The sequence below is a fragment of the Falco peregrinus genome, chromosome 8 (assembly GCF_023634155.1).
Source record: "Falco peregrinus isolate bFalPer1 chromosome 8, bFalPer1.pri, whole genome shotgun sequence".
Lineage (NCBI taxonomy): Eukaryota > Metazoa > Chordata > Aves > Falconiformes > Falconidae > Falco > Falco peregrinus.
The window spans coordinates 4,598,679-4,612,205 of NC_073728.1; the positions used below are offsets into that span (position 1 = coordinate 4,598,679).

The 13,527-nt window shown below is 48.9% G+C and overlaps 1 protein-coding gene across 4 annotated transcripts in view; it reads right to left on the reverse strand.

Annotated features, from left to right (window-relative positions):
- MYO1B (myosin IB) overlaps window positions 1–12,730 on the reverse strand; it is a 113,262-nt gene extending 100,532 nt beyond the window's left edge. For 2 of the 4 annotated variants that reach the window (XM_005241317.4, XM_055811732.1), the window contains exon 1: window positions 5,012–5,031. In XM_005241317.4, coding sequence (XP_005241374.2) covers window positions 5,012–5,023 — 12 coding nt within the window. In that variant the 5' untranslated portion in view covers window positions 5,024–5,031. Of the gene's footprint in view, window positions 1–5,011; window positions 5,033–12,614 lie in introns of those variants that run through there. The other 2 variants (XM_055811731.1, XM_055811730.1) reach the window with 2 other exon arrangements.
- Window positions 12,731–13,527: the final 797 nt, after the last annotated feature.

The following is a 13,527-nucleotide window of genomic DNA, read 5'->3' on the forward strand; positions in this document are numbered from 1 at the left end:
CCACCTCCATTGAACAGAGCGAGATCGCTTTCACCATGTCTCCATTCTCAGAAAAACAAAAAAGACCATTCAGTAATCCTTCGCAGCTTGATCTGGTTTATGTTGGACAACAGGCTCGGGACAAGAAGTGCTGGGCACGCTACGTCTGCAAAATGCTTTTATCCACACACTAAGCATCACCTCGTAAAACACGGACTCTTGTATCTCCTACTCGCAATGCCCAGGACTGCCAGCCAGCCAGGCCAGCTGAATCTAAAACCCTCCCATCCCTCTGGGCCACAAGGATGGCAAATTAAACATTACACTATCCCGCAGCTGTAGCAGCCTTATCAGCAGGTCTGAGCCAAGAGCTAATGAAAACTATAAATAGAAGATGACACAGAGAATAGGCAAAACACCCCAAAGCCTTGTACAATTAAGTTCACGCATTCTCTAAGGGGGAAATGAAGTAATACCCCATTTATCGGCACACAGCGTGTTGGGGAATTGTCCAAGGTTTCCCACAGCACTCTGACACAGTAAAACAGCAATTGTCAGCAGCTTCCGACAGATGTGCAGCCCCTCGCACACTCCTGCATTAGCTGCGCTGGAATTACCACTGGCTGCAGGGGTGGCTTTGCTTTCCTCTCTGGCATTGCAGCAAAAGGACAATTCCCCTCCCACCAAAACTGACACAATAGATGGACTTGCATATACTTCAAGCTCTGAGTATTAAAAAAAAAAACAACAAAAAACCAAAAACAACCAACAAAAAGCCTTTGGTTTCACTACCACCAACCCGCTGCAGAAAATAACCACCTTTTTCTTTCGTAAGAGTTAACTGGGACAACCTGCTACATCAGTAATTCAATAGCAGAGTTCAAACCGATTTCAATTTCCAGGTCTGACCCTGGGCCCCCCTCAGGCTGCAATTACACCTGCCCACTCGTTCCCTTTTTTCTCCATCCAGGACCCACCAGCTGACACTGAGCGGGGACACTGACAGGCCACTGCTGCAAAAAGCAGCTAGGGACACAGTGTCACTACCTTAGCAAAACAAAGCCAAAGGCACTTCAGCCGCCTTGTTCTACTCCTGACAATACCAATTCAGCACGAGGCAGGATTTACATCCACGCTGTCCCACTGCCCAGCACACCCCACGTATCACTGGCCTCTCTGACTGATGCCCAGAAGGCGCCAGTTCATTGGAACCACCTTGTGCTGGGTCACCAGGCAGGCTGCAGCTAAATTGGCCTAGTGCCCTTTTCACTCAAAGCTAGATTTCCCGATGTCAGAATGCGTGAAAAATGTTAATAACATTAAAAAAAAAATAAAAAATCTTTGCTTTCCCTCCAGACCCCCCCACCCTGTTTTAGTCTCTGGATGCTGCAGAGGAGCGGTGAACGCAGCATTCCCTACGTGCTGCCTGGCCGCTGTCTGCTCAGAGCACCTGCAGCCTCCTGCCCGGCTGTGACCGCTTGCAGCGGTTGCCCTGTCACCATCGGTGTGCTGAAGAAAAGACAATCCAGAAAACAATGCCACGCTGCAGCCCGTGATTTCTTCCTGCAAGATGGCCTTGCGAAGCCTGACGGACAGACTGCAGAAGCAAGGTTAACAGGTATCGCAAGAGCGGCAAAAGCACTCCTAAAGAACCGAACCGCCTCCTCTGCTTCTCCATCTTTGCTTTTGGTTTGGCCAACGTCCGAGTATCTTCTGAATTCCTTTTCCTCCCACGGTCCTACTGAACAAATCAGTGTTTTCCAAAGCGAAGAAGTTTATACTTCGGGGCTTTTGGGTTAGCTAATGTTTCTCACATCTCACCTACCGCAAGAGCTATTACTTAAAAAACCTTGTGCAACTTCTCTTTATTTTCTGAAAGTGTTGAACATTACGCATGTGTACCACATTCCTCGAGTACTTAACAACAAACAGTTCCGGTGAATTACAAAAGGAAAATGGGGCATTACGGGGTATATTTGTATTAGGGCTGCAGGAATGTTTGCATTCAGCATCAGCTAAATGGGAACGGCTCTTTAGCAACATCAGATTAGGACCCAGTGACTGCAATTTAGATGACAGACTTGCCCAGCCGAATTCCATCGGAGAAATGAACGCTCTGCTGGCTCCTGCTACCAAAGGCCACGCATTTGGCTAAAGATTGGGTAATCTGCAAGAAATAAACAGGCCACTTAAGGTACTGCTCGACAACAGCTGCAACCACATGAAAAACTATCATCTTTTAGCAGTTTAGTAATTAGACTTCATTAGGACGTGTACAAAATGTTCGCTGGGACATTATCTCCTACTGACATAAACAGTGGCTGAAACTTTGTTAACACGACTCACGTCCTTTATAAAGGCAGAGGGGAGAGGTCTGGTGGCTGTTGCTGGAGTTCTTTGGGGTTTGTTGGGGGTTTTGCGTGGGTTTTTTGTTTTTACATCAGCTTGGTCACGGTCTACATTAAGCAGTAATTAGTTGTCATGAATCCCCCAAAAGCAAAAGAGAAGCCTCTGCTCGCATCCTGTGTGATGAGGCTACCTATGCACCACTCTCGTATCACATCGAAGATGCACAGTACTCCTCACCACAAAACCAAAATAACCAAAGCCACGTGTGCAGAAGATACATCTCTGCCCTCCTCCTCTTCCCAAATAAAAGGCTAATTCATGAGCCTGGGGGAAGGAGCGAGGGGCTGTGTTTGCATTTCTCTAAGGCATCTTTCTGCTATGGATACTACCTTCTGTAAGAGACTGTGGGGTATATCTATTCTGCTATTTCTACTTTATACTCCCAGCAGTACAGGTTTTCAAATTACTTCTAATAATTATTTTGCAACCACAACACAGTAACTGCCACCAGTAATTGCACTCAGGGGTTGCTCTATTTCTTAGGTCAACTTGCAACCTTGCTTTAACTCCTCTGGGTTGCTCATACAGTCACACAAGGATTTGGGAAAAACATTTGGGTCCTTCAACATTGCTAAGGCACCCTTCTTTAACACCTGCTAAAATGCAGCCTTAGAATAATCAAAGGGTGTTTGGTATCCCATTTTTACCCTGCAAAAGTTCCATTATATTTTGGATTATATTGGCAGGCTTCAAAGATTATAGATGTGGAATAGCCTTTTCTGTAAATGGTTATTCTGGAATCTGATCTTTTTTTTTTCCTTTTTTCTTTTTAATTTCTACTGCTTAATGGGGACAACACCTTGGGCATTTTCAATGCATCTAGAAATAAGTCTTCACTAACAAGGCTGCTTGTGGTCTAAAATCTTGGTTAAATTCCCACTGACTTCAGCAGAAACATGATCCACAGCGGTTTCTTACACTTAGACTTTTCTTAGTCACTGCCTAACCACAGAGTTTTATAATCATTCCAGGTCCACATCTACAGAAAGGGATAAAACATTCTGGAATAAAGGGGGTTTCTTTTTGGCATATACCTTGCTAAGATTCTCTTGAATCTTTTTCAGAATAAGGAGCAAAACATGACTGCAAAACCAAAAGCTGTCAAAGGTCCTGCCCCTTCCCCTAAACCAAAGCCTTCATTTCAGACTGACAGTGTTCTTCACACAACAGAATTTTTTCAAAGTTGTCAGTACAGAGCACGAATGCAAAGAAAACAACCTCATTTTTTTCAGGGGGGTGGAGTGGGGTGGGAACCCAAAACAAACACACAAAAACCCACCAAAAAAAGCCAAACCACCACAAAAATTAGCTTTTACTACTGGATACCTGAACTCCACTAAACAGGGGGTGCCCTTCTAAACTGATTATCTTCATCTTTCAAGCTGCCGCTTAACATTTTCTGCCCATTTTTTAGGATCCTGCCCAATCCAAAGGTGATGTTTGCATAGCTGTTGCAGAACAGGGGCACAAAACCCAAGGCAGCACTTATTTATTTTGGGGGATGTCCTTGGTTTGTTGCATGTCACACACCAGTAGCCTGCTACCACACCAGAGCTTGTGTCCAAAAGATCTCCCAGTGGCAGAGCTTCACAAAATATCACTTAAAACCAATCAGCCCTCAAAAAGTCAAAACATTTCTTTCAGCTGAGGTTTCACTCCTTTGGGAGCTGTAATCTAGATTGTCCATTTATCCTTTTATTATGATAGGACTTTTTCTTCCCCTTCCACACCAGCTTTCCTCCAGTCAGCACATGAACCACACTGCCCTGACAGAGGCAAAAGAAATCTGCTCGTGGCAGGGCAACTGGAGGGAACATCAATTTATAGCATGTCAGTAAGGTGGGTATTGCAAGATGTCTTAATACTACAGGGTTAAAATAGCAGAGTACACGCTAATCTTCTCCCCAAATGCCGGTGTGCCTTGCCTGTTAAGCTGCCAGCGATAAGCCTTGAAGATATGCAGAACATGGAGTAACAGAATAGGTAAGTAATGCTGTAGCTTCACTCAGCTGCCAAGAGCTGAAGGAAAAGCTGTCACTGAAAGTCATCACGGCGGCCACTGAACCAGACTGAACTGGGCACGGACAAACACAAAGCTAATCAGCTTCAGGAAACGCGGATGCCAGAAGACGTGCTGGTGGCCCTATCTGCCCACCACCAAGCCACCCATGACAACCCAGCACACCCCAACTCCCAGAGCAGCCAGCAGGCACCAGCGCACCCACGCAGTCACCCACAGAGCAGGGGCCAAGTCACCACGCACCCATATTCTCTTCCAAGCAGCAAAAACCTGGGTAAAGTTAAAACCTGCACGGCCGAAAGCACTGTGTATTTCCACACCGTTCCTTTTCCTTTAAAAACCAAAGGAAAAGAAGTCACCCGAACACCACCCCAGAGATCTTACTCTTCCCTACTGCCATTTCCCCCTCCTGGAAATCTCACTGACGAGCTCGTTGTAATATCCGTAAATAATATTTGGAATGGTTTTAGCCTAATATTTTATAAAAATCAGACACACTGTGCTAGCTGTACACAGCTGTCCTGGTCTATATGTCTACTCTCTCATACGTGCCTAACGCTGACTTTCATTCAAAGGACGGAGAAGCAAAGGCCACCAGAATACCTCATTTCCCATGTGTCTGTTAAAGCAGGCAGGAGAGGAGATCTGAGCATAAGCGTCCCATCAGAGACACGGGTTGCAAGGAGAACAAACACCTTCTTAAGTACCACTGAGCCACTGCAGGAGAAGGGCTCCACAAAATTCCCTAGCCACAGAAAAGCTTCAGATGGAAATTATTGCTTCTTCAGAAGTCAGTCCATCAGAAGAGAAAATCCTGCAGGAAGACAGCCTCAGCCAGCCCCATTTCTCCCAGGACTAGCTGCCAAGGTACAGAGCAGTGCAAGGTTTCACCCCGCCGTTTGCCATCACTGTCTGTTCTGCACATCAATTTCTCTTCAGCAAAACACTGCTATTTTAATGAAAAGCGGAGGGTGGGTCTTTAAAAAAATTGGATGCAAGTGTTGCAGGAAGAGGAAGCAGTATTTGCCCAAACCCAAGCTAAAAAAAAAAAAAGCATCTCTTTAAGGGCTGAGGAGGTTTAGATTATGTTCACTGTTTAGACATGTTTGCTTGTCTCAAGTGTTGAACTATATCCACAGTTTTGTCATTCTCAACAGCCATTCTCAGCAGGACGCCTGAAATTGCAGGATAAAAGCCATCAGTTTTTAAATCCAGGTATGCCGCTTGTGGATCCCAAGCATCAAGCTATTCCTGTGTGCCCCTTTCCAAGAGATATCTTGGACAACGGGAGCGGTTCAAGAAGCTACATTTTAACACACATGAATGCCTCTCATCCAGACATCTGTCAAGTTAGAAACCAGCAGACAGTGTTCTTATTAACATCTAGTGTGATCAACAAAGGCATTTCCAAATGAAATATAACACTTTGCAGAGTTAAAGAGGAACACCTTCCAAAAATATCAAGAGAAAGCACCCCCCTCCCACGGCAGAACAGCCGGTCTCACAGCCAACTCAGCATATAGTCACAGGTGCCGCGTTTTCCCTCGCGTTGTTCCAGCGAGAACCATCATCTGGCAGCTTTGGGAAGCAGACAGATCTACCCGCACGAGATACAGGCAAGCTGCCCCTGCGTCACACATCTATTACAAGGTACGAGGAGCTCCGGCTCTACCCTGGCTTGCCAAAAGGTTTTTCAGGGTTTCTCCTGGAGTGAACTCCGTTTGAGCAGAGCGCTGCACTCCTGGATCGATTGCGGGAGGCAACCTCCAGAGCCCCTTCGACATCCACAGTCCGACAGCCTGGGAACTGCACAACAGCAGTAGTAGCTGTATCTCTTCTGCACGTTCCAGACCGGTGCCAAAACCACTGCATCATACGATCGTGACTACTATCCCGCGCTACTCCAGAGTGCAGTTTTTCAGCCTTCTAACGTTTCATGGGAAATAGCTCCTGCAGTGTGCCCAATCTCTAGCCTAAATTTATTCACGGTCAGGCAACATCCACTTCTTCTTGCTTGTGCTAATGCTATCGGGGTTTTGTTCTGTTTTAAATTTAAATGTGCTTTCTCCTTCCCAGGAAAATATTTAGAGAGGATCGTCTCATGGTCCTCATTCTGAATAGAGCGCAGACGGTACTGCTCATTTTCCTCTCAGGGGTTTCCCCATCCCCCCGAGCACCCCAACAGCCCTTCTCTGCTCCCACTCCTATATAAGCCCATCTTTGCTGAGAAGGGTTAACCAAGGCTTTACAAAGGATACCTGGTATATTGTGGCAGCAATATTTCCTCACCACAACCAGGAATATTCCCTCAGAGAGATGGGGATTAATTTTCACCCCCTTCATTACCCTTCCTCCTTCTCCAAAGCTTCCCCTGGAACCAGCACTTCCCTAGCTTACCCCACGCAACTAAGCCCAACTGCTCCATCAGTCACAGACCTCCTCTTACATGTAAAAAGTAGGAAGGGTCTCCAGATGTTCAAGTAACCAACTGGTTACTTGTTTAGCTTGTAGGTTTAACTACCCCCCCAAAATAATCTGCCTTTCAACCCTAACATCTTCCCCCTGACCTGTCTCCAAGCTTCTTGATGAAAGGGCAGAGCAGCTGGTATTGCTGCCCCAAGTCAGGCATCTGACGTACTCCTTCTTTCACATCGGATAAGCATGAGCTCCACTACAAAAAGCTCTTTCCTGGGCCCTCAAACACGAAGCTCTAGCAAAGCTATTTGGTGGATGGTTAATGGGTCCCCAGAGTCCCAGAAGAAACAGCACCTCCTCACCTCTCAGCCAGTGTCACCAGTGCCTCTCTGTTAAGCTGTTCATTTGCTTCCACAGAGGAACGATGCAGAGGATTAATACCAACTTCACTCCCTTCAACAGCTCTCCTAAAAACAGAACTAACTCCTCATATGCAGTACCATCCAAAGCCTCCTTACACAATAAGGACTTTAAGGATACCTCTCTGATCTACAAGGACACCCTTACCTGTCCTGCAAATTGTCTTAACACAAAGGCATTAAAATCCAGATACTAAGTGCAACCTCCTTGGCTCCTGCTTTCCCAAGACACAGAATTCATCACTTTATCACCCAGCGGTTTTCTCATTTCATTTCTTAGGTGCAGGTTCTCAAAAGTCAGTGGAAAAGACTAAAGCACAGTATCAGGACATTACATATGCTCCATTGTGCATAAAAACTGGTTACCTTGAGGCCAAGTCCTCACAAAGATATCCAAACACTGGTATGCTCTTGTGCACACGAGGAAGAACAGACTCCATGAAGAAAATGCATATAAAAGAGTAGAAACACTTCAGGATGTGACTGCTCTCTACCTGGTTTTCTTTCCATTGTAGTAAATCCTGCAGCTTCTTGCTAATGCAGAGTAACCCCAGTAGCACTTTAGAGCATACAAACTATGGAAATTATGGAAAATTTCAGAAAAAGCAGCAGAAAATCAACAGCAGAAGAGCTTCCATGCAGAGCGTATTTGTGGGCCCAGGAAAGTTGTACCAATGCTGACCAGGCTGTGGTCACAAACTTTCAAAAAAAACTCCTTTCTGCTGACAGTAGGGAAAAATTAGTCTCTCCTTGCTGCCTGTATTTAGAAAACAAAGAAGTGTACAGCAAATAATTGTGACAGCACAGCACCCACCAACCCTTCCGTTACTCAGCACCTATTCCTCATAATTAGCTCCTCGTTTTTCTCCTTCCTATATACTCTTCCTTTCTTCCCGGTATCTTTTCTTTTCAAGGTGCTCCCGTGTAAGGATTTCTGCTACTGTAAGACCCTCGCAAGGACTGCTGCCTTTACAAGAGAGGGAGAACAAGACAAAAGTTTATTACCACACCCACACACCACAGCAGCTCGAGGCAGTGCTGCACAAAGCCAGGGACAAGGCAATTAATTACCTAAACCCCAAGATACACCCACTCTCCACCCCTGCAAAGGAAAAAATCCTTGTGACAGTAAATGTTTCTCACCCTCACTCCCTAGGACTCTGGATATTTGGATTCCTTATCTTGGGCCTGCAACTTGTTCACTGAAACGTTAAATCTGGCTGCTTAGGCTAGAGGTCACCTCCTGACTGCTTTCCTCCCGAAGGCTGGAGCGTTAGTGTTTTGTGTCACGTGCGTGTGTGTACATTTTTCCACCCGTGAGAAAGGATGCTGCAGGTCCATTACTCCTGCTAACCTGACTGCACAGGATACCCCAACCAGCTTGCATCCAAAAAGGGGACTTGATAATCATCTTCTTCATATCTAAAACTGTATTTTGAAACCTCAGCCTTTCCCACTGAAACACTTTCATCACCACAGTGACTCTGCTAGCAGACTTAAAATATACCAAGAAATGGACAGAAGTTTACTTGCAGATACCAACTGGGAAATTTCCCAGTAATAAGGAGTTAGGAGGGACAGAAAGATTAATCGTCTGCACAGTTTTCTCTAAAAGCTATGCCACTAGCTCTTCACGTGCAGAAATACAATTTGGATGGTTCTAGCCCTGTGGCTGGACGATACATTAGTCTAAAATCTCGAGTCTACAAGTAACTTCAAAGACTCTAGAGCTACTTAAAAGAAAGGTAAGCAAAAGGGGAGATAAACTGCTTGGGTTTACAACAAGTTTCCTCAAACGCAGAGCACAGGATCACAAATGGCAGGAGTCACTGAAAACGGCCATACATACCATAAAAACTGTCAAAGAGCCTGTCAAAGGCCAGGCTGGTCCCTGAGGATCAAGCCACCCATTTCACAGCTACCAGCCTCCGAGACACAGGATACAACTGCAACCAGCATGATACGCCAGTGACTTCTGGAGGATGGGGGACAGATACCAGAGGAAATTAAAGAAGAGGCCACTTGGTTAGAGAAAAAAAACAGCTTGGCAGGAGACCAAAGGCCAAAATGATGAGAAAGTGTGGAAAAGAGTAAGTCCCTACTGAGGTATGGAAGCTGGGAAACCCAGACTGGGTCACAGAGAGCCTTCCTTTACTTTCTAGTGAGCAGAGGTACTTCTATTCAAAGGGAGAAATACCTACTGTGGTCCTTTTACATATTTTTATAAATGCGAAAGGACATGGAAATGTTTTAAGAACCTCACTTTCCTCTTCCCTTAAGCCCTAAAACAGGGCTTAAGTCCAACAGCTAACGAAAGAGGAGATCCTCCTCTCCACGCTTTGTTCAGACACCAAAACCTGGAGCCACAAAAGCAAAAGAGCCAAGCTTCCACAGCCTACAAGCAAACTGGGCACAGCTGTAAAGGGTGAATGTTTTGAGACTAATGCTTAAACTCACCAGGAGTCACAGAAAGACCCCTGCTGCAGTTCCAGCATCCTCCTTAACAGCTACTTCACAGCACATGACAGAGAGTTGCAGCCCTTTGACTATCCCACCAGTGCAGAACAAAAATCTTTACTATTTTTCCCCCCCTCCTCATTCGAGGAACTGCAAAACAGAAGAAAATTCTTTACTGCTTCTTTCCGACACAGCACGCCTTGATGTTAGTTTATCCATCAGAAATCAAGCGCTCTGGTTTCCTTCTTTTTGAAGGACATGAATGGAGAGGTTACATAAGGCTGTAATAGGAGCTGTTATTTCCTTTCCCAGTGGAAGGGAAAAAGCTGTGGCTCAGGTTACAGAACTCCAGGGCTGGGCATCCCACTGCAGCCTTCCCAAACCCCCCGCCAGCAGAGCCCACCAAACAGGAGAAGCCACTCAGAAGGCTCTGAGAATGCAAAAGACTGAGTACACTGCTACTGAGGGGGGTGGGGGGGAGCCTTTATTTTTGTCTCTCATCAGATTCAGGAAATTCCCCAAGCTTGACGCATACCATCGCTCAAGTCACCATTTTCCGTTTCAGTTAGGTCTTCATTAGCACAATAAAAAGGATGAATGAAATTATAAGGTAAGATTTACGGGGCAGTCTGACACATGAGCCTAGCAAACTGACAGAGCGCTTGGCTTTGGCGGGCACGTTAGCGTTTGTCCCAGCTCTGACCACAGAGGGCAAGGGACAGGAGGAAGTGCAGAGCATCCAAACTGGCCTGCACGAGTACTAAGCTCTTCTCCAAACCGTCCCACTCACGCTTGCTTCACCTTCCTCTCCGATCCCCAAGCCACCGCTATTACTGCTGCCGAAGGAAGATGAGATCAGACTCCAACACGAGGCACTTCTGTTCCCACAGAGCTCAGAGAAACCAGATGATCTCAGAGGATCATGTGAAGCCAGTCCATGACACTTCCATGAGGCAGAATATCTCCAGGATATTGCCAGCAGTTTCTTAAGAGTGCACAGTGGGAAAAATTAATGGCTTTGCTTATGTTTCCAATTTTTCTCTCCCACTTCCTCCTCTCATTTGCCAGACTTTTATTTTCCCTTCCCCCAGCAGCATTAGTAGGCTCGCAATGTACGTTTGCCCTTCTAAAGGGAATTACATCAAAACTTGCAAAATGTTTGAAAGGGCTAACACGTAGCTGAACTCAACTACCGTCCCCTGGCATCCTTTCCTCACAGAGCTCCTTCCCACAGACATGATTTAACACGGTCTCTCAAGAGAGAGGGAAAAAAAAAAAAAAAAAAAAACCAACAAAGAAAAAGGTGAGTTTCTGTGATCTAAGATGCTTTCAGGAGTTCTTTCCCCTTCACCATGCAGAGCATTCAACCTGTTTGTGATGCCCAGGCACAGGCAGAAGATTTTAAGATGTCCATCAAACACACCACCTAACACCACATAGGTGTTTTCAGAAACACCTTCTTTCCTAAGGGCAGAAGGCGAACGGGTAGTAACCTAACACACCAGTAATCACCAACAAAAGTAAACACCGACATGAGTGGTAACCACTGTATGTTACTCTGGGAATAACGGGAACGGTCCAACCATTCCACTTTCACACAGAGTCAAACCAGAGGCAGCACGTTGCATTAAGCACAAAATTAAAGACATTCTTAAACTCAGGCCTGGGACAACTGGAAATGAAAACACACGAAGAACATCGTTACCTTCCATATGTTTAAAAGCAGCCAAGCAGCGAACGCTACTTTAACAGATGGGTCGGACTATTTCTGTTCCCTAACAGTGTGCGCTTTTGGGGAAAGCCTTGTTTTTGACACTGGGCTTGACAAAGTGATGATTCATCCAGGGAAGGATGGGCAGCGTGTTGCCAGCCTTAATTCACAATTAACAATAGGACAGCCGGATATAGGAAACTCATGATTCGACACAAAAACTGCAGAGTCAGCCATTTTACCCAACCTTTACATTTTCCAGGGGTAATTCCTGATCTGGATATACTTTACTTTCTCCAGCATATGTTTTAAGAGTAGTTAGCTTTTATTTCATTACCGTTACGGTTGTCCTTTGGGACAGTGGTCCTTATTAAATACATAGCCATTGCCTTAATCGCATCATCTGAAATTGCAAAGGTTTAAATTACTGGAAGAAGCGAGCGGCGCACGCATGTAGGTGCAGATGGGACAAGGCGACAAGGGAGCACAGCACCTATGACCCGTGCCCGTCCTGCCCCTGTCCGGCACGGGGAGGCTGGCCGCTCCGAGGAACAAAGGGATGCCCTTCCCAAAGCCTCCTGCCCCGAAATCCCTGCTGCCTCCGCCTCCCCAGGCGCAGACGGATAATCTTAAATTGGGAGGCTCTCTAGGACAACGACCCGGCCCTGGAAAGCCCTTTCTCAGGTCTCTTCTCCCAAAGTTACCGGACGGCAGGATCCGTCCATCACCCCGCTGGCTCCCCGGACCCCCAACCCAGCCCGCTCTTTGGAATTAAGCGAAGGGCGCGCGCGCACGGTAATTATTTTAGACAAGAAGAAACAGACGCCACGGTCTCTCTCCAGAAAAAGCACCACGCACACACGTTCGTATTTTAAAGGGCAGGGTCCGGGCCACCCCTGCGGGTGCGCGCACCAGCACCCACGCCGAAGGGAAGCGCCCAGCGCCCGCAGCCACCGGGGGATGCTGAGCCAGCCACAACGCCCGGGAACCGGCCCGCGGCCGCCGCTTCGCCCCGGGAAGGGACCCCCGGGAAGGGACCCCCAGGAGGCGCCGGGGCTCCCCCGCTCGGCACCCGGACCCGGCACCGCCGCCCCCCCAACACCCCACCACCACCCCCCGGCCTCCGCAGCGCCGGCCCCAGCCCCGCGGGGGGGTCCCGGCACAACAAAGGGCCGGCGCGGGCGGGGGACCGGGGGAGCCGTACCTCTGCCGCCCCAGGGCGCTGCCCGCCGTCCCGCGGCCGCCCGACGCCGCCGCCCCGAGCCGCCGGCCGCCGCTGCCCTGCCCCGGCGCCAGCGGAGCGGGGCGCAGCCCGGCCCCTCCCCGCCCGCGCCTCGCAGGGGCGGAGGCGCCGCCGCCCGCCGGCCCCCGCCCGCCCCGGCCTCGCAGCGCCGCCCGGCGGGCTCCGGGGGCCGGTCCCTGCAGCCCCCTCCGGCCGGCTCCCGCAGCCCCCCGCCCGCCCCGCCGCCCCGCTCTCCGCAGCCGCCACCGGCGGGCTCCCCGCAATCCCCCCGCAGCCCGGCCCCTGGCCGTCCCGCAGCTCTGCACCCCCCGCCGCCGCGCTCCCCCTATTGCCCCGCACCCCCGGCCGCAGGGCTCCCCGCCCGCCCCGCAGACCCCCCCGCCGGGTGCGGTGGCAGACATCCCCCCGCCCCGGTGACACCGAGCACCGGCAGGTGCCCCGAGCCGCAGCCCAGCTCCCCCCTCCCGCATCCCGCAAACCCGCCGGCCCCCGCCGCTCTCCGCTCACACCCGGCTCCTCGCTTTTTCCCCGCCTACATAACATAGTTCACCGTTAACCTGGATAAAACTCACCGAAAAGAGAAACCGACCCGTTTTAGCAGGACCCCCCGGTCCCCAGGCTGGATGGCTACAAAGATACTTTCGGCACTCCTCAAAACACACCGGCAGCTTAAATATAAGCACCCGAAAGTATTTACAGCGAGCTTTGACATAAGGAGCCTTATCTGCTCGGTCCTGCCCCTGATAAGCACATCAGCCGCCAACAATGCAGGGCGACCACCCTGCCGTGTGAGGGGGGGGCACCCTCAGGGCAGGCAGGCTGCACGCTGCCCCCCGGCCCTTCCCTGCCCGAGAGCGGGGCTGAGGGCAGCAGC